We start from the raw sequence: 26,775 nt of genomic DNA on the forward strand, positions 1-26,775 counted from the left end.
TGCGTGACTAACGCACGCACCGCCCCCATGCGACATCACAGCCAGTACAGCGCCCGTCACAGTGGGGAGTGTCAGGGTGCACAATGCGCCTCCTCCCCTCGCTAGTATCCGCCCCGGAGCCGCGGCAAAGGTGTAAAAGAGCCACATGCGGCTCCGGAGCCGCGGGTTGCAGACCCCTGAGCTAGGCCAATGTACCCCTCAGAATACTAGGGCTTGTTCAGAGATGAAAACATGAGCTTTGCTGCTTAAGCAGCACTACTGCAGCAGCTGCCTCTTATTCTTACCAAACATCTTTTAGAACTACAAAGATATTCTTATTAAAATTATTCCAATGAAGTACATTAATGGCTGCAATCCTATGCATACTTACCAGGGAATAAACCCTACTGAACAAAGAGAGACTTGAAAGTAAAAAATGCATAGGACTGCACTGTTAAGCTTCTGCCCTAAGCACATTTGCTCTGACCTAAGTTCCACTGAACTCCAGGGAACATACTTCCAAGTAAATGTGTTGAGAATTTCATTTTTCTTTCTAATATATATTGCAGTTGGGGGTAGGGAGTTTATTCTTTTGAAATGTTTATTTCCAGAGCATTCAAAGTACTGAAAATTATAATTTTGGGTCGTATCAAATAATTATATTTGGAGAGTTTTAGGGAAAGAATTAAAAATTGAATGCAAAGATAATAGAGCTCCAATGCAGAGATGGTCATGAGTACCCCGCAAAGCGATGAGGTTACACGTTCCTATTTATATCAGAAGATGAGAATGCACTTAAAACAAGTCAACACTTTGCTAAAAAAACTTGCTTACCTGGATATTACTGGTATTAGTAACATTGGACCTTAAACTTAACCTTGGCCGAGGAGTGGGACTAAAAATAACTATTGAGTAATCCTGTACTACTGAAGCCAGAAAGGGTTCAACCTGATATCTAATTCAACGAGATTACAAATGATCCTTTCTTGGTTGGTTCTTTTATGTTATTTCCTTTGTTTATAAAGGCGTCCTTTATTTCAAAATTCCAGGTACTGAGGTACTTTAGAATCCAGGTACATTAGAAGCACAGCCATTTCCTTATTTATTTCTTGCTTTAAAAATAGCCTTTTTTCTTCCTTCAAGGTTTCTTTCAGTTGTTCATTTCTATACCTAAAAGGGACATATATTCAGATTTTTTATTCCATATATTTAATTTTTTTTTGGTTCATATTCTGCATAAAAGAAAAAAAAAGAAAAGCAATTAATTGCATTCAGCCTTAAGGCAGAAATGCATCTAAATATGCAATATATTTAAAAGCTTGCATGATGTGATTTCATGTACCCTTTCCCATAACCCTGATGATGAAGCTGAATAATTCTTATTTCATGAGATAGTCTTTCCCGCTTACTGCATATTGGAAATGCACGTCCAATATAACTTTCATCAAGAGACGCACGGCTTAAATCCTCATTGCATTTTAATCTCTCTCCTGCAGAGCTCTTGATAATCCCCTCTATTAAATCTGAAGGTAACAAAGTGATAAATTGACAAGACACAAAGGAAAAAATATGTTGCTGCGAGTGGAGATAATTTGCTGTCAGACTCTGGAGGGATGGGGGCCTTGTGTTTCAATTAGTGTCTTGATATGAAGGTACATGTGCTGCTCATTATTATTATTATGCACTGATTGTTTTGATTTTTTGCAGCATAAACAGATTTTGTTTTTATTGCAACTTTGACTTTATTATTATATCTATTTTGGAGATTTGTCAGAAGTGTTTGGTACAAATGTTAGGTGAACAATCTTGCTAACCAGCTCTGGAGGGTGGGGGGTGGGGAGAGAAAGAAGAGTGATCTAGCTTTGAAAACTTATTTCTTCAGGGGTATGGCTTTGTGCACCATATCTTTGAATAGACCTAAGTACACCTCACTAGTTATAGACCTAGTGCTTCAAACCCTGTGGTTTGACTGTTAAAGGGTTGATTAAATCAATCCTTTATAAGTAAAGAGAGAGAACCTTAAAATCCTGATGTTTTGTGATTTTGTAATCTATGAATGTTCCCCTTTGCATGAATATCCTTATCTAATTAACAACACGAAAGGACATACTGTGTTATACTGTATTCCAAATGGTTTTAAATAATGGTGCAGTTTGCATTAAAATACAATTTGTATACTGCTGTAAAAGTCGGCTGTTCCTAAACTAAATTGAAATTCTGTTGTAAAGCCTTTTTGAGGTTGAATGGAGTATTTCTAGATGGTGGAGGATACAGATAGATGTGCTAATTGACTTAAAGGTTGAATGTCAGAAACTTTTATTGTGTTGCAATTCTGATTTTAAGACAAGAATATTGACCAATTCTGGATTCCAAAACAACTTGTTTTGAAGGCTTTGAATTATTGCCATTGTCAAACTCTCTCCCATCCCAGTCTTGAAACTGTAGACAATCCTAGATACATTGCTTCGTGAGGGAATCATGTGCTTGAACATGTGTGGTATTATCATGCGGGTTGAATGGTTGGGAAAAGAAGACGCTCCAGAACTGAAGAAACTAAATTAGAAGCTAATATACTGATTCTTATATCATTATGTTCCGATTAAAATTATGGTGTAATGCATAACTATCCCAGTAAATAAACTGGCCATTTTTCGTTCCTTGAACTTTGTGCTGTATCTGTATTCTTTAGTATGTCACTGTGTGTTGCTGTGGTCTGTGTGTGCCCACACCTCCGATTCTCTGACGAAAGGAAGGAAACAGGACTCTGTCTGCAAAATCATCAGATGGCAGAATTATCCAGGATATCAAATTTTGCCTCACCCTGGTGAGAGAGCAGCAAACCTTTTTAGATTTCTCTCTTGTGTGACAGTTATTAAAAGTTTCAGGCAATAAAACTACACAGCACACTGAATTATTGTATGCATCTTAGAATGCCTGGTTTTTTTAAAAAAAGAATTTATTTGGTGCCTGAAATTTGTAAAGTAGGCAAAAGACACACCTCTTTATTGGTGGTGCCAGGACACTACCAGTGAAAAAGCACTTGGAAGGCTTTCGGAAGATGACCTTGACATAAGAACACAGGGAAGAGGCACTCCTTCTGACATCTGGATCCCAAGCCATTTAGATATTTTAAGGTAAGTACCAGCACCTTGAAATCGCTCTGGAAATGAATACATAGCGATTTTTGTGTGTAATATGAATAAACCTGGCTGTTGTAGTTGAATTGTGGCAGATAAATTCTTCAATAATTGGAGTTTCTAAGTTGTATTCAAGGGCAGCCTCGTGTACAATGCCTGACAGTAATCCAGCTGGGAGGTTACTGGAGCATAGATCCATCCCCTTGAGATAACTCAAGCATATTAAAGGACAAAAACCCTGGCCTGAAAATAGGCACTCCTACTCTGTTCCATAGCTGCCTGCACCCATGGACTGGTGATGCGCAGTGGAAGACCTTCAGCTCTTCAGGCTCAGAAGGTGCCCTAGGGTCTGGCCCTATAGGCCAGGGGTCGGCAAGGTTTATCTTGCCTGGGCCAGATTGGTCCTGTGAAGATCTCTCCGTAGGCTGGATCGTGTGTGTGTCCGCAATTTTCAGCATCTGCACGTGCGCAGACGTGATTTTTGGCACCGCGGAAGCGAGTCCCTGCACCATGCCAGTTTAGCACCGCACGCAATGCGGCTTGTGGGCCACGACCTCTGTGGGCCGCTTCTGGCCCATGGGCCTTAGGTTGCTGACCCCTGCTATAGGCCCTGGTGATCTGGGAAGTTCATCTGGGAACTTCTGTCTAACAGCCTCAGGTGCAATGGTATCCCTGTATTCAGATTCAGGGCATGGAGCTGGCTGCTGAATAAGGGATACCAACAGGTGCCCCTGCAGCCTCCAACTCAGTGCCCCACTCACTGCTAGATTCAGGAGTCACAATAATTCCTGTGATGGGGATGAGAGCTATGCATGCCACTGGCCTGTCATGCAGTCTCAGGTGCACTGGGAGACACTATCATGCTGCCAGTGTTCAAGTAAAATCCAGTCAGCTTCTGTACTTTAAATTGAAGATGGGAATTAAGATCTTGTCCTTTGGCTTAGGAAGCAAGGGGTGCCTATTCAAAACATTTTCAAAAAACAAATAATCAAAATTCAGCATCAAGGTAACTAAAATTGTGTATAATGCTCCCCCCCACATACAACAATCTGACTTGTGAAATATGTATAGGTAAAGGTAAAGGTACCCCTGCCCGTACGGGCCAGTCTTGACAGACTCTGGGGTCGTGCGCCCATCTCACTCAAGAGGCCAGGGGCCAGCGCTGTCCGGAGACACTTCTGGGTCACGTGGCCTGCGTGACATCGCTGCTCTGGCGAGTCAGAGCCGCACACGGAAACGCCGTTTACCTTCCCACTGGTAAGCGGTCCCTATTTATCTACTTGCACTTTGATGTGCTTTTGAACTGCTAGGTTGGCAGGCGCTGGGACCGAGCAGCGGGAGCGCACCCCGCCGCAGGGATTCGAACCACCGACCTTTCGATCGGCAAGTCCTAGGCGCTGAGGCTTTAACCCACAGCGCCACCTGCGTCCCGTGAAATATGTATAAATTATGCATATTAAGCACTTTCCTTAAATTGCAGTCCTGCTCTGCTAGGCACAGGAGATCTAAGCAGCAGCAGAACGCTGAAACATAACCCTCTGGAAATCCTGCTTAGTCACCATTCTGGCTTCTGAAATGTCACCTGTCAGAGTGCAGAGGCTAGGGCATACTCTCTGAACAGCTACCAACCCTAGGATGGTGAAATCAGTAAGAACAGTTCTCTTCATTGCTTAGATCACCCTGAGGAAGCCTGGCCCAGTCTTTATAACAGGGGTGAGGGAGTGTCAGCTGACCTGCTGTGGTCCTCTGTTGGTTATCTACTGTGCCTGACTTCTCTGTAGCTTCCTCACTTTGGGCAGGGACAGGTGGTGTTGCACATACTTATAATCTGTGGTTCATGTCCTGTGACCCTGACACCAGCACTCAAAGTGCTGTCTTCTAGCCAATTTTGCAACAGAGACCTAGGCAGGATGGTCACAGCTTTGCAAATAGTTTCTGGAATTGTTTTGGAGCTAAATACCTGCTTATATCCCAGTTGGACATTGTGAGACCAGGAGGCTGGACTACATGGGCCAGAAAAATAGAAACCACCTATTATTTATTTCACATTTCTAACCAGCCCTTCATACCCAAAGGGGGAGCCAAGGGCAGTCACAAGAATAGAATAAGCAATTAAAAACAGCAGAAGAGACCTTTTGGGTCAGACCAAAGGCCCATCTAGTCCAGCATCTTGTTCTCTCAGTGGCCAAATAGATGCCTGCAGGGAGAACTTGAGCATAGCTGTCAACTTTCAGATTTGAAAATAAGGCATCAGCAGCATAGCTGTCAACTTTCAGATTTGAAAATAAGGGATCAGCAGCATAGCTGTCAACTTTCAGATTTGAAAATAAGGGATCAGCAGCATAGCTGTCAACTTTCGGATTTGAAAATAAGGGCTCAGCAGCCTCATCTGTCCTGCAGACAGTCTACGGGATATCTAACAATCCGGGATAGTAGCGGGAAATGGCGCTGGAATGAGGGAACTTCCCGCCAAAAAAGTGCAACAGCAACTGTCCCCACCTGCAGTTCTCAGCAACTCTTATTCAGATGCATATTTGCCTAGACCAGGGGTCTGCAACCTTTAAGACAAAAAGAGCCACTTGGACCGAAGAAAAAAAACTGGGAGCCGCAAAACCATTGCGACATTTAAAACAGTGGGGAGTGTCGGGGCACACAATGCGCCTCCTCCCCTCGCTAGTATCCGCCCCGGAGCCGCGGCAAAGGTGTAAAAGAGCCCACATGCGGCTCCGGAGCCGCGGGTTGCTGACCCCTGGCCTAGACAGTGGAGGAATAGGTATTTCAGACAGCAGTAAAAACAGCAGTGTAAGAACCAAAAACCTGAAGAATAATAATAAACCGAAGATTGGAAATGGCTTCATTATTTCCACCATTTCCTTGGACTAAACAGTGGGCCGAAATGGGAACGAAAGGACAGAGAAGCACGGTGCAATGTCTGGCTGTTAATCAGAAGGTAAGGTGGTTAGCTGTGGGCCAGAATCCTGCGCTGCAGTGGGTTGGACTAGATGCCCCTTAGGCATCTATATTATCGATTCTATGATATCAAGTGGAATCAAGTGGCATCATATTAAGTAGGCGCCCCCTTCCTAGGCACTCGCGGAAGTCAATCCAACGGAGCTCAGCCGGGATTTACCGCAGAGTAAACCGAGTCGAGCTGCAACAACCCTGACATATGAGCCCGCTTAAAAAGGCCGCGTGAAATCCGCCCGCGGCCGACAGGCTCTCCGGGGCTGCAACTCGAGCAGAACTTTCGTAACAGCAGCGCGCGGCTGCCCCGCCTGAGGAGGAAGGGCGGGCTCTTCTCACCTGGCAGGTGAAGGAGCTCAGAGCGGAGAGTGCGCGCGCCTGCGGCGGAGGCAAGGTAACGCCGGCCAGGCGCGCGCTTTTGGCGCCCGGCCAGATTTGAGCGGGAATTTCGAGGCGGCCGCAAATCTCTGCGCGCCTCTCTTTCCTCCTCCTCGCGGGCGGCGTCTGGCGCTCGGGCAGAGTTGCGACACCAGGCGGGGCAAAGAGGCAGGCGGTGGTTTTCTCCGCCTCCCTATCTCCCGACGCCCCTTCCAGCTTTGCAAAGCGCCCCACAGAGCAGCCGGAGGAGCAAGTGGCAGCAGCCGCCGACCTCCCTCAGCCGAACCTGTAGGGGGCGTGGGAAATGGCCGTGGCCATTCCTGTCAGGGGCTGAGGAAGGGCGGCTCTCTGCCCGCTGCCTGGCGTCTGGTCTCTCTCTGCCCCCTTTCCTCACTTGCGCAGCCGGCGGCGAGAGGGGAAGATGGAGGGGCCCGAGAGCATGGGCTTCAGGCGGGTGGCCATCCGGAGGAAATCCAGCCCCAGCCTCAGCAGCAGCGCCTTGGTCTTCTCCCAGGCCGCCGCCGCCGCTTCGCCTCTTTCCCACCCGGAGAGGAGGAGAGACGTTGCCAGGGAAGCGGCGCCAACAGCGGCAGCAGCAGGTACAACTCCGGCTTCACCTTTGGGCTCTGAGCCGGGACCTCCCTTCCCTTCCCTCTCCTTTCCTTCCTGCGGTTTGTTGGCTGTCCTGGCGTGGCCCGTTCCGCCCAGCAGCTTCGGGTCTAAGGTCGCGCCGAGGGAAAAGTAAAGTGCAGCAGGAGTTGGAAAGCCGTACTCTGCAAAACTGCAGCTGGGCTATCTCCCCCCACACACCGGGGAAGACCCTGCGGCCAAACTTGCAGAAGTTGCTGCGGGGTAGCCCTCTCGCAGCAAAATCGACGATAGTATTGTACTATTGCAAATATACATGCACTCATAGATCAACATAAAGTTTAGACTTCAATATGTTGTAAGGTGTGGTGTCCCTGGCCAGAGGCAGAAATGCTTCTGAGTAATAGTCGTTGGAAACTGCAGGAGGGAATAGATCTCTCTTGCAGGCTTCCCACAGACATCTGGTCGGCCACTGTGAGAACAGGATGCTGGAGTAGACAAGACCATTGGCCTGATCCAGCAGGCTCTTGCAATATTTTTTTTTTTTTGAAGGACCAGCTGCATTTTACTGCAGAATCCCTTGCTGATACAGTGTTCCCATACACACCCTCTCGCTTTGTATAAACCTGGCTGAATTCTTAAGTAAACTTGTTTACGATCATGTTCTGTGTCCTCCCCACTTTAGGTATGGAAAAAGAGGAGGGAGCTCCATGTTTTGTTTTTGTCTGATATTGGTGCCATTGCATGTTTGGGATGAAGTTTTGTGCAAGTATACTTTCACAATTCTAAGGTGGTTTTAACTCTCGCCCACTGAAAGATGAAAGAAGTTTCTTCTTATGCCAATTGCATGTTTTTAATTTAAGGTGCTTACTTTTTCTAACTTGTGTGGAACACTTTTTTCTATCAAAATAGTGTGAAAATGTGTTATTGTCTATATGATTCTATTTTGCAGTGTTAGTCCTATGCATGTAAACTTTAAAGTTCTGCTTTCTTTCCTGGTAAAGAGGACTTGAAATAAAAATTCCCCATCCCTCTCACACCTGAGCACACCTGCTTGTTTTCAGTGAGCAAACCATCTAGAACCAACAAAGATATCAGTGGAAGATACTTTCTGCACTCTAGATAAATGAACATAATGGATGCAGAGATCCTCTGAGCAATCATAGGTTTCTATGCCAGGGTAGCCAACATGCTGACCTCCAGACGCTGTGGACTACAACTCCCATCTTCCACCATTGGCCATGCTGGCTGACACTGAGGGGAGATAGAATCCAACAATATTTGGAGGGCCACCGGTGAGCCACAGTCGCTGTACAGTGGTACCTCAGGTTCCATGTGCTTCAGGTTACATACGCTTCAGGTTACAGACTCCGCTAACCCAGAAATAGTACCTCAGGTTAAGAACTTTGCTTCAGGATGAGAACAGAAATCATGCTTCAGCGGCAGCAGCAGGAGGCCCCATTAGCTAAAGTGGTGCTTCAGGTTAAGAACAGTTTCAGGTTAAGAACGGACCTCCAGAACGAATTAAGTACTTAACCCGAGGTACCACTGTACAGAAAGCTTTCCTTCTAGGGAGGTGCTAATCTTGTAGAGTGCTGGCAAAAGCTTTGGTGAACAGCTGCTGGAAGTGGTTTTTGTGTATGCGTGTTAAAGGAAGAAGCACTGTGCCCATTAAGGATAAGATACTTGCTGAGTAGCTTCTTTTTATCTACTTGTGAAAGGTAAACTAGATCTTTTAAAAAATCACTCAATTTAACTGCATGACATCAGTTCCATGTTGGATGAAAATAAACAAAATGGGCATGAGTGCAAATATTTGTTTCATGTAAGGCGTTTGGAAATATGTAAACTATTTAGGTTATTGCTAGGGGGCAGAGAATTTTCACGAAAGCAGCAGTACTGCATCCAGAGTGCTGGATAGCTTAGAGCGTGGGGGACTATTCTGTTTGTGTATTTCCTGTTTAAACAGATGGTAATGCTGATTTATAGATTTTTATTTACAGCATCCTCTTTGTGGGTTGCTGCTTTGTTTTTGCCTAGTAAAGAGCTGTAAAAATGGGAATGGCAAATATGTATATATTGAGAGAAAGGGAGCATAATACATACATCTGTAACACAAAGAATCCCCGCAATGGGGTGAGCTCCCGTTGCTCTGTCCCAGCTCCTGCCAACCTACCAATTTGAAAGCATACTGGTGCAAATAGAAAAATAGGTACTGCTCAGACTGAAAAGTGAGATGAGCGCCACATCCTATAGTCGCCTTTGACTGGACTTAACCATCCAGGGGTCCTTTACCAACACAAAGAAAGTTGCTCAAGTTTGAGAAACATTGAATTGAGAATGGAGATCACAGTGAACAAAAATCAGAATTGGTTGCACATTGATGGATAAGTGGTCCTGGAAATTCCTATGTCAGGTTAACCTCATATGAATAGTTGCCATGATGTGTGAGAATCCATAGGTTTCCAGGTAATCTACTTAGCTTTTGGTCAGTGGCCAAACTGGTTCAGAGTTTGAGGTAGAAAGTATATGGATGGAGGCACTTGTGAGCCAGCATGAGTAGCAGCAAAGCCATATCACACTGGCCAGTCCTTTTTGCCTGCCCACTAGTTGCCTAGTACCAAAGCAAGATACAAGGAGAAGGAAGTTCGTTCTGATTTCTCATGGTAAAAAGGTATTGTCTTAAAGAAGTGAGTGCAAATTAGATTAAATGCTCTTTTGTATCATGGGTCGAGGTACATTTGGGATGTATGTAGGGGGATAAGACGAGTTCAGATTATATAAAACTGCATATCTTCAAGACGCTGCTTACCTTCAATGTGATACTTCCACTATCAGGCCCTCCAGTCAAGACAGCCACATGATGTTTAAATTAATAGTCATTTCAGAAGAAAACCGAACATATTTTCCAAAAGAAAGGAAAAAAAATCATTTTCTAAGGAAAACGTAGCCTTTGTGCTTACGGAGAATCCTTCCTCACTTCACAAACATGGGTAGCTTCTGGTAATATCTATGAAACTACATGCTTGGTAGTGATTTCATTATTTGCTGGAGTGCTAAGCAATAGAAAAAAGATTCTATAAGACTAGGGCTCGTGAACATCCAGTGAAGCTGAATGTTGGAAGATTCAGGAAAGGTAAAAGAAAGTACTTCTTCATGTACTGCATAGTTAAATTGGGGAACTTTGATGGCTTTAAAAGAAGACTGGGCAAATTCCTGGAGGAGAGGGGTGGTGATAGTTACTAGCCATGATGGCTGCTCTCTGCTAGGAACTTGTAAGTATTGGAGGTGTGGAACAGGAAACATACTGCAAATGCAGTAGGGTAGAGCATTTTGGTTAATCACTACCATTAATGGGCTGCGCACAGAAAACCAGTTTCAAAGTACAAAAGTAGCAATACCAATTCCTGTTATAAACAAAATTGCTAGTAGGACTTTTAAACAATAGGGACCACAGCTCAGTGGAGCAGATTTGCCTGAAATGCTGTTTCCCCTGTCTGCAGTGGATTCTCTTTATTGCCTATAAGCACCAGCTACTGCAGTGATACCCCTCTGCAAAGGGAACCAGAAGACTATCTGTATTCAGTTCAGTGCTTCCTGCAGCATGGGAAAAAGCAGCAAGAAAAGCTGCATTTGTTCTTCATTTGTTGCTGTGTTTATCTAATGTTTCTTATATTGTTGTTGCTATCTATTTGTGAAAGCTTTCAGTAGACTAATTTGTTACTTCAGTAATACAGTGCTGAGATTGTTCATGTTTTATGATATGAAATTGGAAGCTCTAAACTAAGTACATAAACTGGTGTGAATTAACCTCCCCCTCCATCCCTCTCCTCCACTGCAGCGAAGAGAATAAATACCTTTGGGCACAAGCTGTCCTGCTGGGAATGATTTGCTGCTCACTGCTGTGCTCTTGACTGAAACACATTGATGAGTAATTTTGTTCTTGCATTGGTTAATGTAAAGAATGACTGAGCTGAATGTGGTGTATGTGTAAAATACATTTTCCAAAAGATAGTCCTTGATAAAATTTTATAATAAAAAGCATCATGCAACAGAAAGAAATACATATATTCTATAGTCACATGCAATATATCATAGAACTATAGAGTTGGAAGGGGACCACGAGGGTCAACCCCCTGCAATGCAGGAATCTTTTGCCCAACGTGGGACTTGGACACACAACCCTAGATTAACAGTCTTGTGTTCAGCCAGCTGAGTTACCCAAGCAGGATAAGTTATAAGAAAAATACTGTATCCTCCTTTGTACAGTTCTTCAGATTGCTGCCTGAAGTGAAACAGAACATTGCAGCATGGAGTTAATATATCTCATAAGGAAGTTCTGCATCATAAACAACTATGAAAAAGACTCTCTTCAAAGGTTGCAGCTTCTCCATGTTTTCTAGAGTCTATTTCCGCTCATACAGCTAAAAGTTCTAGTTTCTTACTTCCGATCTTGTGTTTTTGGAGAAGTTTTAATTTTCTGCTTTTATAATTCGAGCTATCAACATTTACCCAAACAACTACTAAATTGACAAGTTCATATAATACCTACCAGGAGGAGTTGACCATTCAATAGTCCTATAACATACTGAGTGGTGCTTTTGCACTGGTCAGAAGATCAATCAATCAATCAATCAATTAATTAATTAATTAATGTTGTGGGGTCTAGTAAGCTCTGTAAAAATATTCTGTGGAGCTGGAAGTAAATTACTGTCCAAATAGAGACTGAAAAGCCATTTAATGCAAATTTCTGTAGAATTGGATTATCAAGTTCATAGGACACAATTCTGCCAATGTATATTGTATTGATTTTGGTGTGGGATCATGCACTTAAACATCTCTTTAAATGAACAGGGCTTATGGTTAATATTGGCAGAATTGTGACATATGGCTTGAATCCAGACCTCTTGTAACCCTTGGCTTTAAAGGAATTTGCCTTATTTCAGAAAGGGAGATTGTTGTACAGACGCATCCTGCATATTTAGCTGATCATCTCCATCATCCCAACCACATTGAATTGGATGCATCTTTTGTTGTTCATAAGGATAAGCATCCTTATTTGGAAGGTACTCCGAGGGTCATCTAGTCCAACTCCCTGCAATGCAGGAATCTCAGATCATATGTGACAGGTGGCCATCCAAACTCTGCTTAGAAACCTCCAAGGAAGGAGAGTCCACCACCTCTTGTGGCAGTCTGTTCCACTGAACATCAATTACTGGCATTTGCAGTTGCAGAAGGAATGGCCGTTCCAGAGTTGGTATAGACACCAATACTTCACTACTATACTACTACAGTATAATCAAATTACTTCATGAATTCCTGCTACCATGATTTTTAGAAAGCAGTGACAAGTATTTGAGAGCTGTGGTCACAACTGTTCAGGAAGGTGTTGATTTCCAGTGACCCATTGCAGCTCCAGCAAGGCAACTGATGGCATCAGCTACCATATTACTGATTAAAATCAATTGGCTTCATCCCATTTTGGGGTAGCAGACCACGTAAACTGGCACGCATTTCTGCAGAATATTGAATGTTACCCAGTTAATGTTCTTTCTAGCAGTGGAGCTTTAAACTCCTCCACTGCTCACCAGTCCTGGGGAAGAAACGCCAAATCTAATGCATGGTCTGTCCATGTATGGGTCCTTTGGTATATTGGGGCAGCCTCTTCAGTTATCTTGGTGACTCTGAAACACTGAGCTGCTGCAACCAGAGGGGCCACAGCATGAATGTTGATCTCCCAGCAGCCTGGGGCTCTACTCCAAATCAGTGGCTTCAGTCTTCTTGGTAAGGGTGCATTCTAGGCAGTGGGATAGGTATATTTGTCAGAATTGTCAACTTTCAGTGACAAGTGTGTGATTCTCATTCCTCTGTGCCTTGCAAAACATGCTGAAGTCTTCTGACAGGAATGAACTGCGTCTCTGCTGAACAAATGCAAAGCATTGATGCCCAGCAGCTAGGCAAGCTCACCTCTCATTCAGAAGCTTTTTCCTGGCATTGCAGAAACAGGCCTCTGTCAGTACTGAGAACAATGGAACAGTGATTCACTAGATTTGTTAGTGCTCCCAGCAGCTCCTTTATATTCAGTGCAGTGCATTCCTGGTTTATCTGTCCTTAGCTGCCTGGAGAGGCAGAGCTGTGAACACCCTGACCAGTTAAAGATCTGGATCCTACATCTATCTGAGATGGAAATCTGTCTCTGAGCTACACCAGTTCATGCTTCAGATGGAAATTTGCATAAGTGAATGCTTCTCTACACACAAGTTTTTGCATGTACAAAATTAGCGTGTTGGGTAGAACTTGGCTCATAGAATCAATAGTAGAGTTGGAAGGGAACACAAGGGTCATCTAGCCCAGCCCCCTGCAATGAAGGAATATTTTGCCCAGTGTGGGGCTCAAACCCACAACCCTGAGATTAAGAGTCTTATGCTCTACCAGCTGAGCTATTGCAGACTCCTGGGGGGAGAGAGCACACTGCCTGGAGTTTTTCCATGTTGTGGGCAGTTTTTCTTTTTAAGTTGTGAACCATGGCAAATCGCTTTTGAGGTTGTTGCTGCTTTTACAATCAGTTGGAATCTGAATTTTATTAACGAAATAAACACAGTACCTGCTGCAGCAGGGGTTCTAGTGTGCCTTTAATCAGGGTAAAGTGCCCTCCCTATCCGGTTTCCCCCTCCTTTCTTTTTTAAGGATGGAAAAGTACAACAAAGATGGGTAGGTTGTGGGGGGTTTGTTTTGGTAACTGTGCTTCAGGGGCTTTGTCTGTTGCTCCAAGAATTATGGCAAGAGTTTCATAACAATTAACGACACAGGGCAATTTCAATTAGTATAGCTTGGGAAATTGCCCAATATTTTTGCATATGTTAGGAATGTTGTCCCATTAAACTTGGTAGATGGTGCACCAATGGTAGTGGAAGTTGATAAAGCTGGTCCTTGAGCATGAGTTTTTTTATGGGGGGTTGCAGCTTTTTGGTTTAAGAAAGATTCTAGTTGGAATTAAGTGGGACAAAAGGAACCTGTGTGGTGTAGACCTTGTTCGAGTCATGTTCTCTCAGCCTGGTGTGTGTGTGTGGTGTTGGAGATGGGAAAACCATGCCCTTCAAAGAAGGGTGGTTGATAACATTGTTTTATTTCATTTTTAAGATAAGTTGAGAGAGGGTGAGATGGGGATTCCAGGAAGGCGGAAAAGCATGAGAGCGTTGTGAGAAGTTACATGCCACAAGTAAAAAGGGAAAAGCTGGGACTAAGAGAGAGAGAGGGATACACCAAAGAGGCATTTAAAAGAATAGTTTCAGGCTTTGTGGTTTGGTGCTACAAACAGCACAAAGGCTGAGAGAAATAGAGCATTAAGTGGATTACAGTTGGAAGCAAGTAGAGAAAAGGGCACAGAAATAAAACTGTCAAACAAGAGCAATGGAAAAGGCAAGAAAGGTTGAGCGGAGATTGGAAATCTTACCACTCCAATGGAACAAAGAACTAAATGTTGCTGTAATTGGCTGCTAAGCTGTATGAAACCATCCGCTGTTCTGGTCTTCTAAATTTACTGTTGTTTTTTAGTACCTGAACCAACTCACTCCATGAGAGAGAAATACATTCCGGATAGAGTAGAAATATAATATAATACCCCTTATTGCCAGAAGTATGACAGCACACTTCTAGAAGAGTAAAGGAGGTTTTCCCCCCCCCATATTGTGGTGTTGTAGAAGGATCTGGGCAAGCAGCTCTTCTGAGAAATTAACACAGCAAAGTGGATTGGACAGGGGAGAAACTATAAACAGTACAAATGTCTAGTCACTTGGTTCCCTTGAATAACATGTGCTAATTATAATCAAGAAAAAGTTCAACCCTGCTTCTTGCAGGTGTCATTTTGAGAGAGCCTCACCCAAGTATTTTCTCCTGAATTTAGTACAATTAACCTCAATTATCAAATGAGTCTTGTATGTGTATTGCATGAGAGATAGTAAGATATAATTATGTTAGTATTAACTTTTTAAAAATGCATATCTTTTTAAAAAACACTATACAGTTTATGCTTGTGGAGTAAAAATGTATGGTATTTTCAGTTGAAGTGAACAAGGTGGTGGCATTCTGTTGTATATAAATCAGGCTTCAAGCTCAATCATGCTTGTATTTCTTTTAGGCTCCATATTAACAGAGATTCATTAGCATTTCTGCAATGAGGATAACCTGTCTAACTTGTCTGAATGCTTAAAAAACCACAGAATTATTTATGCTGCAGCATGTGGCATTTTTAAAGGTCTGAAGTAAATGGACCTTGTGATGCAGTACTTTACGGGTTTTGTCAATATGAAGTAACGTGAGAACGACCTTAGCAGATAATTAGATCAAGATTTGACTGATGATATTTGGCTGCCCATCTGTGGGTACAAGTCAAACATTTCAGAGCATGACTTGTGAAACGGCTAAAGAGTAGTCGTTACCTGTTGCAAACACATGCAGAGATTTTGGTAGCAAAAATAACAAAGTTTTGATTTGTAAGAAATACATAACTTGGATAGAAAAGCCATATAAAACATTCCTGGAGTTGATCATTCTCACCACTACAACTTCCGTGCAAATGTAGGAACATCTATCATTGTTAGAGCTCCCTTTCCATTTAAGACTGTCCACTTGCGGACACACCACTTGATAAAAGAGGGAATGATTTAAAAAGTGATAGTTCCAAGTAATGGGTAACAGAGAGCTCAGAAGTCCCCCATAGATTCTAAAGTCACTTCTGCTTTCTCCATCATCAGTCTTTGTTAAACAGCCCTTTGTCAGACCTTTTTATTGCTTGTTTGTAATAAATTAAGTTTGTTACACCCCCTCCATCTGCTACGTAATCCAAATACTATTTAGATTAGTTATCTGAGGAACATGTGATTTGTGTGTTCCGGGTGTGCATTTCCCATTTGTTGAATGTAACAGTAAAGGGCAGGCAGTTAGCCTTCACCTTGGAGCAAGGGACCAGTATCTGCCTGCTACATGCAGCAAAAGGTGTGCAAATGAAAAACCTACTTCCACTACAGCTGAGCCTACAAAAGGTATGATTTCCTTAACTTGTGCCACTAAGCTAGCATGCACATCTGTGATTTAGGACTGTGGGGAGTGCTATTTGCCTTTCTAGCTTGATATAAGGCATGGGTAGGCAAACTAAGGCCCAGGGGCCAGATCTTTCTAAATCCCGGGGATGGTCCAGGAATCAGCGTGTTTTTACATGAGTAGAATGTGCCCTTTTATTTAAAATGCATCTCTGGGTTATTTGTGGGGCATAGGAATTCATTCACCGCCCCCCAAAAAATATAGTCCAGCCCCCCACAAGGTCTGAGGGGCAGTGGACTGGCCCCCTGCTGGAAAAGTTTGCTGACCCCTGATATAAGGAATAGTCTCTGAACTCCTGAGCATTTCAGCATTGCTTATTTTTCATAAGATGGCAGATTCTAGCCCTTGAGACCATGGAGAAGTTTCTGATGGCTGCTGACTTAAAGGTAAAGGTACCCCTGACCATTAGGTCCAGTCGCGGATGACTCTGGGGTTGTGCGCTCATCTCACTCTATAGGCCGAGGGAGCTGGCGTTTGTCCGCAGACAGCTTCCGGGTCATGTGGCCAGCATGACTAAGCCACTTCTGGCGAACCGGAGCAGCGCACGGAAACGCTGTTTACCTTCCCACCTATTTATCTACTTGCACTTTGATGTGCTTTTGAACTGCTAGGTTGGCAGGAGCAGAGACCGAGCAACGGGAGCTCACCCCGTTGCGGGGATTCGAACTGCCGACCTTCTGATCGGCAAGCCCTAGGCTCTGTGGTTTAGACCACAGCGCCACCCGCGCTGCTGACTTAGATAGCTTTGAAAGATGACTGGACAAATTAATGGATGAAAGGGCTATTGATGGCTACTAACTATGATGGAAACGTTATGGAAAAAAAATGTTTTGATATCGCAAAAGATTTCTGATCCATATTATGTGTTTGAGTTTTGTGTTTGAATGTTTATTGTCACTGAGCACGGTATTATGGTAGCCTCTAGCCCTGAGTAACTGCAAACAGACCGAGAACAGAAACATACAATAAAAACAAATCCAAGGGTATTGCAAAGATAAGCAAGGTCAAAGAGAGAGAGATTAAGAATAGGTCCATACAGTTCACATCCCTGAAAATCACTTTTTTAGTATACAGGTTGTTAGAAATGAAACAGCATTCTCCCAAAGCATTAATGTATACTTTTCCTCTTAGGGTTGTATACAGATTTGTTTGAGAGATTACAGATTTCTAGGAATCAAGCAAATTGCTCCAATAGTGTTATACAGATACAACTGGCTGCCAAAACAAATTATGTTCTTCCTGTTAGCCTGTGAAGTGCTACTTTTGTGCTAATGCTAAGAAGTTGCTTTTCTTGGCATCTCTAGTTTCTGAAAGGATAAACTAAATTGGATAGAACTAATGTGCTCTTGTTTACTTTTTAACAGTTCTGTATTTTCTAGATTTATTTTAGAAATTGATGGTGTTTAAAACATACTTTCAGTGCATTCGCTCTGCTTTGGTAGGACAGAACCTCAGCTCTCGTCTGCAGGGTTGTTCTGCACACATGTAAGTGGATAATATATTCATGTTTATGTAAATTTATTCCATGTAGAATGCTCCAACTACCACACAATTGTGCTCATTTCACATGCTACCAAGGTTACCTCAGATATGCAGATGACACAGCCTTGATGGCAGAAAGTGAAGAGGAATTAAAGAACCTTTTAATGAGGGTGAAAGAGGAGAGCGCAAAATATGGTCTGAAGCTCAACATCAAAAAAACGAAGATCATGGTCACTGGTCCCATAACCTCCTGGCAAATAGAAGAGGAAGAAATGAGGCAGTGAGATATTTTACTTTCTTGGGCTCCATGATCACTGCAGATGGTGTCAGCAGTCACAAAATTAAAAGATGCCTGCTTCTTGGGAGAAAAGCAATGACAAACCTAGACAGCATCTTAAAAAGCAGAGACATCACCTTGCCGACAAAGGTCCATTATAGTTAAAGCTATGGTTTTCCCAGTAGTGATGTATGGAAGTGAGAGCTGGACCATAAAGAAGGCTGATCGCCGAAGAATTGATGCTTTTGAATTATGGTGCTGGAGGAGACTCAAGGAAACTCAAGAGTCCCGTGGACTGCAAGAAGATCATACGCATCCATTCTTAAGGAAATCAGCCCTGAGTGCTCACTGGAAGGACAGATCCTGAAGCTGAGGCTCCAATACTTTGGCCACCTCATGAGAAGGGAAGACACTCTGGAAAAGACCCTGGTGTTGGGAAAGACTGAGGGCACAAGGAGAAGGGGATGACAGAGGACAAGATGGTTGGACAGTGTTTTCGAAGCTACCAGCATGAGTTTGACCAAACTGTGGGAGGCAGTGGAAGACAGGAGTGCCTGGCGTGCTCTGGTCCATGGGGTCACGAAGAGTTGGACACGACTAAACAACAACAACAACAACAACAAATTTCTGCTTAGTAATAAATGTATTTAATAGGGGTATATTATACTGAAAGCTGATAGCATTTGTTTTTGTACCTGAGTACTATAAGTAATTCTGTGCTGTGTGGAGCCACCCACTACCAATATTATATATTAGTATTATATATTTATAATATTAAATACTATATATTTATAATATTACCCCACTCACTACAAACTCACCTTACTTGTTTACCAGTTTTCACAAACCATTGCTGCATTTGTAAAACTACTCCTGGTGGATGATATCTTGGGAAGTGCCAGATTAAAAAATTGGTCAGAGTGAAGATTTTACCTGTTTTAACTAAATTCTAGGATTCAATATTTACATGTTTGATTCTTGCCTTAAAATGCAAAGCTGTGCTGTTGCTTTTAAGTGTGAGTAATAATCTGCAGTGCAGAAAAGTCTAAAATCCACATGAATGTGAAATAATGGAATTCTGTGTCTAGATTCGGATATGGAATTTAGTAGTTAAGTGCCTGTGAAATCTCATAGTGAATTATGGGTTATTGTAGCACCCTGCTTGTGGTTAACGCTTAGCTGAAATGAAATATTCAACGCAGCAATAGAGAAATTAAAATAATAATTTATTTGTCAGACAAATAAATGAGAGGCACAGTGGTATATGGTTACCAAGCTCTGGCCTGGCCTCCTGCCATTCTGGCCAGCACTTATATTTCCTTAATCCAGCCCCCTTGCTCCTCCTTTGGCTGCCTCTGTCCAATCAGCCTGGTTGAAATTCCTATTGGCTGTTTGCTAGAACCAATCACAAAAGATACACCCATTTCCTTCTGTCCTTTTATGGAACACAAAGAGCTATATATTCTTCCATCTATAAATGACAAATAAGTAGTAATATATCTTACATGTGTCTCAACAAGGAATCTTAATTACCAGCTCACCTCTTGCCCTCCTTGCCCTATTGCCTTCCAAAACAGATGGTTAATCTTAAATTTTTATCTTCAAGGATCTTTAGTTCACATCAACATTGAAAGATCTCCTTCATTTGAAGGTGTCTAAACAAAAAGGCCTGACAACCATATATCAGGAGTGCTCGATGGCGTCTCCTGTCTGGCAGGAGGCTGGGCTCATTTGCCCTTCTGGTCTCCTATTGCAATATGACTCTATGAAATAAGAATCTAGCATTTCTTAAATCCTTTGCATAATTACATTTAAGCTAATATATTTCATACATTATCATAGGTAGCCTTTTAAAAGAATTAAACCTTCTCAAAGTGAAAAGGAAGGAACAGTTTCCAGCCTCAAAATAAAAATAGAAAGAAGCTTCTTCTCCAGCCAAGCCAGTTGCCTTTTTCACTGCTCTTGGCCTTTTTAACCTTAGGAAGAAGATATGGCTCATTTTACTATTTACCAACCCTTAATTCGTAGGGTCAGTGTAACCTTGGCTCTCAGCCTGTAATTCCCTTTTTACGACTTTGAGAATTGTTTTCTGCTATAAATCAGGGGCCCCCCTTGTCTTAGGAGGAAAAACATTGCCAAGGTTTTTTAGTCTTCTGCCTGGCATGAAACATTTGAAAATCTTTAAGCTCATTTTAAGATTCAGGCCCTGATCAAGCCTTAATAAAAATGCAGGCTTATGATTAGATGCCTCATTATTTCTTGCTGCTTTCCCCTGACTCAAGCTCTCTCCCAGCTTACCCTGTTGCCTCCCTCTGACCTTGAGGAGGCTTCATGGCTGCAATAGGTGCCCAGAGCAGCTTCGGAGGAGAGTCTCTGAAGACCTGGTTGCTTCATATCTTGCAGTGTAGGCAAGCACACATTTAAAAATAAATTCACTTTCAACTAAAAATTACCTAAGCAGCAGAAAATTAAATTCCACAAGAAATAGGAAAGTAGGATTATATATCCTGTTGAGCAGATGCTTTATCATTTATTACCTCACCTTCCTGTTTAAACCTTATCAAAGATACTTAAGGGGATATCTTTGTTATCATTGTCTTTGTGCAAGTAACCTTGTGGAAACTTGAGGTCTTTCTCTAAGCATTGCCCTAACGTAATTAATAGCTGAATTCTATGCATGTTGGCTTCGGAAGTTAGTTCTACTCTGTTTCAGTGGAGCTCAACTCCCACGCTAAGTGTGCATACGACTGCATAATAGCTCTCCCGCATGCTATTGCAAACTGCAGAGTAATATTTTGTCATTGTGCTCTGAATCATCATCTTGATTCCCTCTCTCTTCTATGCCCTATGAATAATTATAATGAATTCGAATGTTGGCTCACTCAACCTTTTCTTTTTTAGTGATCCTAATTTCTCTGCTGCGAGAATGTTTTTAATTTCTCCCCTAATAAGCCATCATTGGTACTTGCAGTTTACATCTCTTTGTAAAGTGGAAGTTGGCATTACTTGTTTAGGTAAAGCTTGTAAAAGTTTCACTGCATATCAGATAGCTGGTAGATACTACAAAACTTGCAAAGCTACTTCTGTTTTTCTGAAGATATCCTGATAGGCTTATGTAAAATGAATTCCACAGGTAGAAGGTGGGGATTTTTTCCCTTCTAAATTATTGGCTTTAAAAAATATTTATTTCTCAGTGTATGATAGATACCTGTAAATGAACTGCTCTGGTGACTTGTAATTGTGTGTCGTTAGTGATTGCCAACAAGGAACTATTGAATGCAAATTCAAATTACCGTACTTTTCCATGTATAACACGCCCCCATGTATAAGACACCCCCTATTTTTGGGGACTAAAAATAAATGGGGGGAGATTGCCCAGAGTTCTTGAGCTTTTTTTGCGGAGGATTGCACAGTTATTGAGCTGCAGTACTATACATGTATCCAGGAGTAAGTCCCATTGAACTTGTGTTGCTCCTGAGTAGCCATACACATAATTGTTCTCTAACTCTTGAAGATACTCCCATTTCTCTGTTGTTGTTGTTGTTGTTGTTGTTGTTGTTGTCATTTCCCTTCTTCTTCTTCTTCTTCTTCTTCTTCTTCTTCTTCTTCTTCTTCTTGCTGTTTGAGTGAATAAAATTTGCTTGGATTAGAGAGAACCCCCCTCTATCAGTCATGCTGATAGTTTTATTTCCATGGGAAGGGAAGAAGTTTAGCATGAAATAAAAAATAAAGGTTATGACTACCCTTCTGCAAGTGTGTTCTCACCCCCCCACCCCCTTCTTTTGTTAAGATTCTGAAAGACAAGAAAAAAGGCCTATGGGGCGCAAATCTACATTCTTGATCTGAACAAGAACATAGAATCATAGAATTGTAGAGTTGGATGGAATAAACCAGGGGTTGACAAGGTTTACCTTGCCTGGGCCAGTTCACTTCAGCAGAGATCCCTCCGTGGGCCACATCGCACATGCACAATTTCCAGCATCTGCATCTGCACAGACACGATTTCCCCAGTTTATTGGGGGCTGAGCCAATATAGTGGTACCTCGGGTTAAGTACTGGAGGTCCGTTCTTAACCTGAAACTGTTCTTAACCTGAAGCACCACTTTAGCTAATGGTGCCTCCAGCTCCCGCCGCGCTGTCGGAGCACAATTTCTGTTTTCATCCTGAAACAAAGTTCTTAACCTGAGGTAATATTTCTGGGTTAGTGGAGTCTGTAACCTGAAGCATATGTAACCTGAAGCATATGTAACCTGAAGCATATGTAACCTGAGGTACCACTGTAGTGACATTCCATATATATTGCTCTGCTAAATTATCACATTGGGATGAATTTGGATTCTGCTTTCTTGCCTATAAGCCTTAGAAGGAGATACAGAGCCAGTGTGGTGTAGTGGTTAAGAGCGGTAGTCTCGTAATCTGGGGAACCGGGTTCGCGTCTCCGCTCCTCCACATGCAGCTGCTGGGTGACCTTGGGCCAGTCACACTTCTTTGAAGTCTCTCAGCCTCACTCACCTCACAGAGTGTTTGTGGGGGAGGAAGGGAAAGGAGATTGTTAGCCGCTTTGAGACTCCTTAAAGGGAGTGAAAGGCGGGGTATCAAATCCAAACTCTTCTTCTAAATTCCAATAGTGATTCAGTGTCTTTTGTTTTGTCCCTCAAATCACCTGGAAACTGTCCAAAAGATAAATACAGTGGTACCTCAGGTTACAGACGCTTCAGGTTACAGACACCACAAACCCAGAAATAGTACCTCAGGTTAAGAACTTTGCTGCAAGATGAGAACAGAAATCGCGTGGTGGCAGCAGCAGGATGCCACATTAGCTAAAGTGGTGCTTCAGGTTATATTTTGCTACTACAAAAAAAGGAAGAAAAGAAAACACCATAGTTTTCAGCAAAATGTGTTTTGTTTTTAAATTAACAATTCCAAAGGCCTATTAACATTCAGTTATTATCAGCAAAAAAAACCCTCTTTTAATTCTCATTACTTGTTCTTGGTTATGGTTTTGTTAACTGCATAGAAACTGCTCTAGTGTTTAAGTGGTATGCAGATATATGTAAAACAAATGATTTAATTGCATGCCACTCTCACAATAGATGAATCATTAAGACTTCAAGTAGGATGGCTGCCTCAGAAAATGGGTATTATTGTCACTTCTGTGCTGTTGCTGCTGCTGCTGTTGTACCGGATAGTTTTATATGAAAGATGCAAAAACCAGTAGTGGAACACAGAATTATGAAGCATGGTAAATATCATAGTGTGTTGTGAAATCTCTTCAACATGCTTCATGGGAAGTGATTCATAAATGATATGCCTAGACTGTATAGCTTTCTTGAAAAAGTATAGGAAAGAAGAGAGCACCTAGCCAGGAGGTTTAGAACTACTGAAGAAACATGTTATTCTGCGTCTTACTGTGTTGTATTATTTACTGAAACAATGTAGGAATATGCTCCTCTTTAACTTGCACTAAATCTTTTCAACCAGTAGAGGTCAGTGGAGGAAATCTGTAGTAGGGTCATTACTGACTGTTCTACGCCTCCACTGCATGAAATGACTGTAGTCAAAAGCTTTCATTTCCCTCAGTTTTCTAGTATCCAGTGTTAGAATTGGCTGTATCTAATTGGAGAAAAAACAAAAAAAATCCTTCCAGTAGCACCTTAAAGACCAACTAAGTTAGTTCTTGGTATGAGCTTTCGTGTGCATGCACACTTCTTCTGCATGCACACGAAAGCTCATACCAAGAACTAACTTAGTTGGTCTTTAAGGTGCTACTGGAAGGATTTTTTTTGTTTTGACTATGGCAGACCAACACGGCTACCTATCTGTAATTGGAGAAAGCAATACATAATAAAAATCGTCTTTGCCTGGTCTAACAACACCAAGAAAAATGGACATTATGATAGAAGTCTAGTGCTTGAGCTATGGGATAAATATTCATGCTCTGCAAAGTAGTCATTACCTATTACTTGTTAGGTCTGCCTGCCTTTTCCAGTCCTTGAAAATAGCCTTTCATTTTGTGCGTGTGTGTGGAAACCCCTCCCTGAGCATCTTCCTGCCACACTGCTGACTGGCAATATGAAGGCTCTCATGGTGCCAGTCTACTACTGTTTGGGCATGGGAGAGGGAATTTAATTAATATTCCACTATCCTGGTTGTAGCACACAGATCTTAAACTTTGTTTGCCCCTAATATTAGGGCCACAGGTGGTGCTGTGGTCTAAACCACAGAGCCTAGGGCTTGCCGATCAGAAGGTCGACAGTTAGAATCCCCGCAACAGGGTAAGCTCCCGTTGCTTGGTCCCTGTTCTTGCCAACTAGCAGTTTGAAAACACGTCAAAGTGCAAGTAGATAAATAGGTACCACTCCGGTGGGAAGGTAAATGGTGTTTCTGTGCACTGCTCTGGTTCGCCAGAAGCGGCTTAGTCATGCTGGCCACATGACCCGGAAGCTGTACGCCGGCTCCCTCGGCCAGTAAAGCGAGATGAGCGACACAACCCCAGAGTCGTCTGCGACTGGACCTAATGGTCAGAGGTCTCTTTACCTTTAAGATTAGGTTTAAACAGTTTTATAAATAACACTTGAAGTTTCAAAGGAATATTTTTTTGATAGACAATACTGTTACTCATTTCTTTTAGCCTTAAAAGCCACAAAGGAAGTGAGACACTGCTAGGTCTTTAATTTTTAAACTTTTCATCCCCTGCACTAGATAGATGTGTTAGCATTTAAGATACGAACAGGAAGTAGGCTAAGGGGAAAGAACTGAGGTTAAACATTAACACATTCTTTTCTGAGCAAATTTTCTGAGATGATGGCTTCTCTGGTGAGTTTAATCTATTGCAATGACTAGACTTTATCATTGCTTTCCAAATGTTAATCTTTTTCTTATTTTATATGCTTCAGTTCTGCAAATGTTCCTTGTTAGTAATACTCTTGACAAAAAAAGAAAAGAAAAATGCAAGTTGTGTAGTGTATAACTCCAATGTGCTGCTAAGATTATTGTAATGGATGCTGTGACAGTCTCTGAGTAGGAAATCTATATCTGGGCACTTCATTAACTCTCCAGTGTAAATGCATTACTTGAAAGTAAATTCCATGTAGTTTGCTGAATTGATTTATTTTGTAATATATTTGCTTAGTAGTCTACATAGACCACATTATACATAGGAATCTGATACACAGAAATATATCCTTCAAGTGTAGCATAAACTTGCTAAAGTATTCTGCTAAAGTATTCATTTTGTATAACCTATGCAGTGGATTCCTGACCAGTGTTCTTGTGACAAAATAAATAATGGTGCCATGTTTCAAAAGCAACTCTTCTTCCACAAAGGTCATCTCCTTTCATAATTTACAAAGGTAAAATCTACACAGGAGCATTCAGCAGTAAGCTTTGACCGTTGGGAATTCCCTGTGGAAAATGCATTGGGGTGCAGCAGCAGATATCTTACTGTGTGCAACTAAAGGGTAAATTCTTTTAAGGCCAACTAACCAAGAAGGGGACAACTGGAGGTGTATGTTAGCAACCAGGCCGAGTGGTGGATTGTTTGCTGAAGTAGCCCTGTACTCTGATTGGCTGTATAACCCTGAGGGCTTTTTTCCTCTGTATGTTTGGTTGAATGTCTTCCTGCTATGTACTAAGCCTGAAGTAAGAGAGAGAGAACCTACCTGTTTGTTTCTCCTCAAATTGTATGCTGGCTTTGTTAAGCTAAACTGTAACATATAAAGCAGACCAAATAATTTATTTTCCAGTGTACTATACATTATTTCCTTTAGAATATTGCTCAGTATTGTTAAGCATGTATATGACTGCCTTGCTCTGGAATGAGTTCACAGGGTGAAGAGAACCAACGTGGTACCTTCCAGATGTTTTGGGAACTACAACTGCCACAGCCAGTTAAACCATTGTTCAGGGATGATGATACTACAGCAGCATCTGGAGGGCACTGTGTTAGCTACTTCTGAAAGAACAAAAAATCCGTCCAGCTTTGTAGCAAAGTAAACAGTCACAAGCGCTTACAAATCCCTCACTTCCCTTATCTAAAGGAGTAATATGAAGAAGGGAGTGCTGGTGTTTGCTTGAAAAGCAGCCATATGGAGGCAGCTGTGTTCATTCATGTGCAGCAGCTAACCACAAAGATCCAGGACTCTTTCTTTGTGCCACCTGAGGAACATGTGGCCGTGTGTGAGATTTCGTGGTGGCAGGTTGTTGCACACAAAAGCTGAAATGTGGAGCAGCTACCATATGGTTGCATTTGAAGTGTCCACTGTATAGATCTTTGTCTGTGGATTTTTGCTTATTCTTTATTTCAGGAAGCAAAATTATCTCTCAGGCAAGCTGATTGGTGTGCTTGCGGTGCAGAGTTCAGTTGCAGACAAGAAATTAAAAAAGGATAAACTGGGCAGATATTTGTGATACTTCCCCTGCCCTTTAAAGCAAAACAAAGAAAAGCTGTGTTTACTATAGTACCCTGCTTGTTGACATGTTTCAGTACCAGCTGTCCAGTAGCATAGCTCAGCTGAAGATTTACTGGCGACCTTATTACTGCAGTAAATAATCTTGCTTTCCAAGAGAACTGGAAATTATCTGAGACACATTGGAGGTCTTTTGAGCATGTAGTTAGCCCTTTTCCCACTCTTGGTGTTTCAGCCATCCAAATAATCGGAATAAAATCCTGCTTTGAAGGAGGACTCCACTAGACTTATTTTTGTCATCAAATTCTTTGTACATTGCATTCATGAATTAACATCGCAAATGAATTTGGCTCCACACAGGAGAATGTGTGACAGAGTAATCTTCAGGCCATGTTTGCTAGATTGAGACAATTTTGTAGTAAGGTTTGCAGTTTATTTGTCAAACACAAACATATGTATGGGC

General features: G+C 42.2%; 2 protein-coding genes across 20 annotated transcripts in view; both read left to right on the forward strand.

Annotated features, from left to right (window-relative positions):
- The window catches only part of BICD1 (BICD cargo adaptor 1), a 135,086-nt gene extending 132,444 nt beyond the window's left edge, over positions 1-2,642 (forward strand). For 10 of the 17 annotated variants that reach the window (XM_083700094.1, XM_083700081.1, XM_083700097.1 and 7 more), the window contains one exon: positions 186-2,642. The gene's annotated coding sequence lies outside the window, so the exon portion shown is untranslated. The remainder of the gene's footprint in view (positions 1-185) is intronic. The other 7 variants (XM_083700096.1, XM_083700100.1, XM_083700082.1 and 4 more) reach the window with 1 other exon arrangement.
- A 3,880-nt stretch (positions 2,643-6,522) lies between these two features.
- The window catches only part of FGD4 (FYVE, RhoGEF and PH domain containing 4), a 105,085-nt gene continuing 84,832 nt past the window's right edge, over positions 6,523-26,775 (forward strand). The window contains exon 1 of one of the 3 annotated variants that reach the window (XR_014555572.1): positions 6,523-7,057. Coding sequence is in view for 1 of the 3 variants with exons in the window: in XM_083700140.1 (XP_083556266.1) it covers positions 6,880-7,057 (178 nt within the window). In the remaining 2 variants the exon portion in view is untranslated. The remainder of the gene's footprint in view (positions 7,058-26,775) is intronic. The other 2 variants (XM_083700140.1, XM_083700146.1) reach the window with 2 other exon arrangements.

The sequence above is a fragment of the Podarcis gaigeae genome (assembly GCF_964106915.1).
Source record: "Podarcis gaigeae genome assembly, chromosome: 10".
NCBI lineage: Eukaryota > Metazoa > Chordata > Lepidosauria > Squamata > Lacertidae > Podarcis > Podarcis gaigeae.